Source organism: Monopterus albus, unplaced genomic scaffold (assembly GCF_001952655.1).
Source record: "Monopterus albus unplaced genomic scaffold, M_albus_1.0 scaffold6.1, whole genome shotgun sequence".
Lineage (NCBI taxonomy): Eukaryota > Metazoa > Chordata > Actinopteri > Synbranchiformes > Synbranchidae > Monopterus > Monopterus albus.
The window spans coordinates 4,513,390-4,515,137 of NW_018127886.1; the positions used below are offsets into that span (position 1 = coordinate 4,513,390).

The following is a 1,748-nucleotide window of genomic DNA, read 5'->3' on the forward strand; positions in this document are numbered from 1 at the left end:
AAAGGGGGTAGGACTAGATAAGTGTATACTTCTTCCTACTCCCTTTCAAGCATGTACTATTGGAATGTTGTGATGTCTTATGCATATTTGTTGAAATGTCTAATCAATTTTGTTTTTCGCAATATCAAGTTTCTTAGTTTTACATGCTTGGAAGAAACTTAAATAAATAAATAAAAAATCCTTTATTTTGGTGAAGTTCTGCTTGGAGCTAGCGAGCTTTCACTGTTTTGGTGGATTCAGTGAAGTGTTTTACCTGCGTAGCTCTAAAAAAATAGACTTGAAGCTACAATTTGGCTCCAGGTCACAGCTGCGCCTGTAAAGGCGAGTGATATGTCAACACTCCAGATCACTACATGTACTTTCTTGCCCCAGATAGTGACTCTTCTCAAACAACCACTCCCTATCTCTTTCTGTCTCTAACGCACATGCTGCTCCCATGCAGCATACATTCTCTTATTATATTCTTATATATTTTTATTATATCTCTGCATTTGCTGCTTAAAGTGCCTTAGATTTAGTGTTACTTTTTTATCTACTTTATATTTCATTTGTATTTTGTGGCATTCATGTGGACGGCAAAGTAAGAATTTCATTGTACAGGGAAACACGTTTCCTAACTGTGCATATGACAAATAAACACTTTGACTTTTACTTTGACTTTAACGCAGACGTATGAGGACCAGCACAGCAGTGAGGAGGAGGAGGAAGAGGAGGAGGAGAGCGAGGATGGTGAGGAGGAAGATGACATCACAAGCGCTGAGTCAGAGAGCAGCGAAGATGAGGAGAACGGGGAGCCGGAGGACCAGAAGGGGGCCAGCAGACAGCAGCAGCTGGAGTGGGACGACTCCACCCTCACCTACTGAAACAACACACACGTAACACTCAACACAAAGTCTCACATTCACACAGATCCTCAGCTTCACCCCCACCCACAGTTTAATGTACAAGGAGCCATGATGTAAAAAAAAAAAAAAAAAAGAAAAACTAAAAAACAATCTCTTCAGCTTGTATGGTCAAAGTTTTCCTGTTGTTATCGTAGTGGTGGTACTCAGTGTAGTGTAGTCATCACCGTATTGCTGATTTTTACTGTTTCTTCTTTTTATTTATTATATTTTAATTCCCAGGAAAACTTGGCCTAAATTTGTTTTGAACTGTGTGAGGAAGCCAACCCTGCACTTCCTGTTTTTTCTCAGATGTTTTCAAATGGAGAATCATTCTTTTTCCCTGATGTATATTCCTGCTTAATGCTTCTAGATTTGTTTGCCACTGAACTCACATATAGCATTGACTTGAGTTTTCTTGACCTGTAGTCCACAGTAAAACAAAAATTATGCTTTTAACAAGTAGACTGCATTTTGCTTTTCCTTTTTATTTAGTGCATGAGAATATTTGAGAAGTCATGTGTAGAGAAAACATTGCTTTTTAAAGATTTTGTAAATATAAAGAAACCATGTAATTAGTCGATGTGTTCGTGAAGGCCTACTCAACAGGGTCCAATATCTCTAAAGTGACACAGTATGAAATGTAGAATATTTGTGTCACAGCTCTAGCATGTGGCTAAATTTCCGCAAAATCTGTTCCATCACGCTTGTACAAAAATTCCTGCTTCATGATGAGAAACCCAGGACTGTTAAGCAGAGGTTTCCATGACAAAGTGGTGTTCATTTCCTTTCTTTTTTCAAAGATTTTTTTTTTTTCTTGCTTGTAGTCAGGCCATGTTGGTAGTTTCAGCTTTATACATGCTTTGC

The 1,748-nt window shown here is 38.3% G+C and overlaps 1 protein-coding gene across 4 annotated transcripts in view; it reads left to right on the forward strand.

Annotated features, from left to right (window-relative positions):
* clstn1 (calsyntenin 1) overlaps positions 1 to 978 on the forward strand; it is a 30,784-nt gene extending 29,806 nt beyond the window's left edge. For all 4 annotated transcript variants that reach the window (XM_020617389.1, XM_020617402.1, XM_020617410.1 and 1 more), the window contains one exon: positions 669 to 978. In XM_020617389.1, the coding sequence (XP_020473045.1) occupies positions 669 to 863 (195 nt within the window). In that variant the 3' untranslated portion in view covers positions 864 to 978. The remainder of the gene's footprint in view (positions 1 to 668) is intronic.
* Positions 979 to 1,748: the final 770 nt, after the last annotated feature.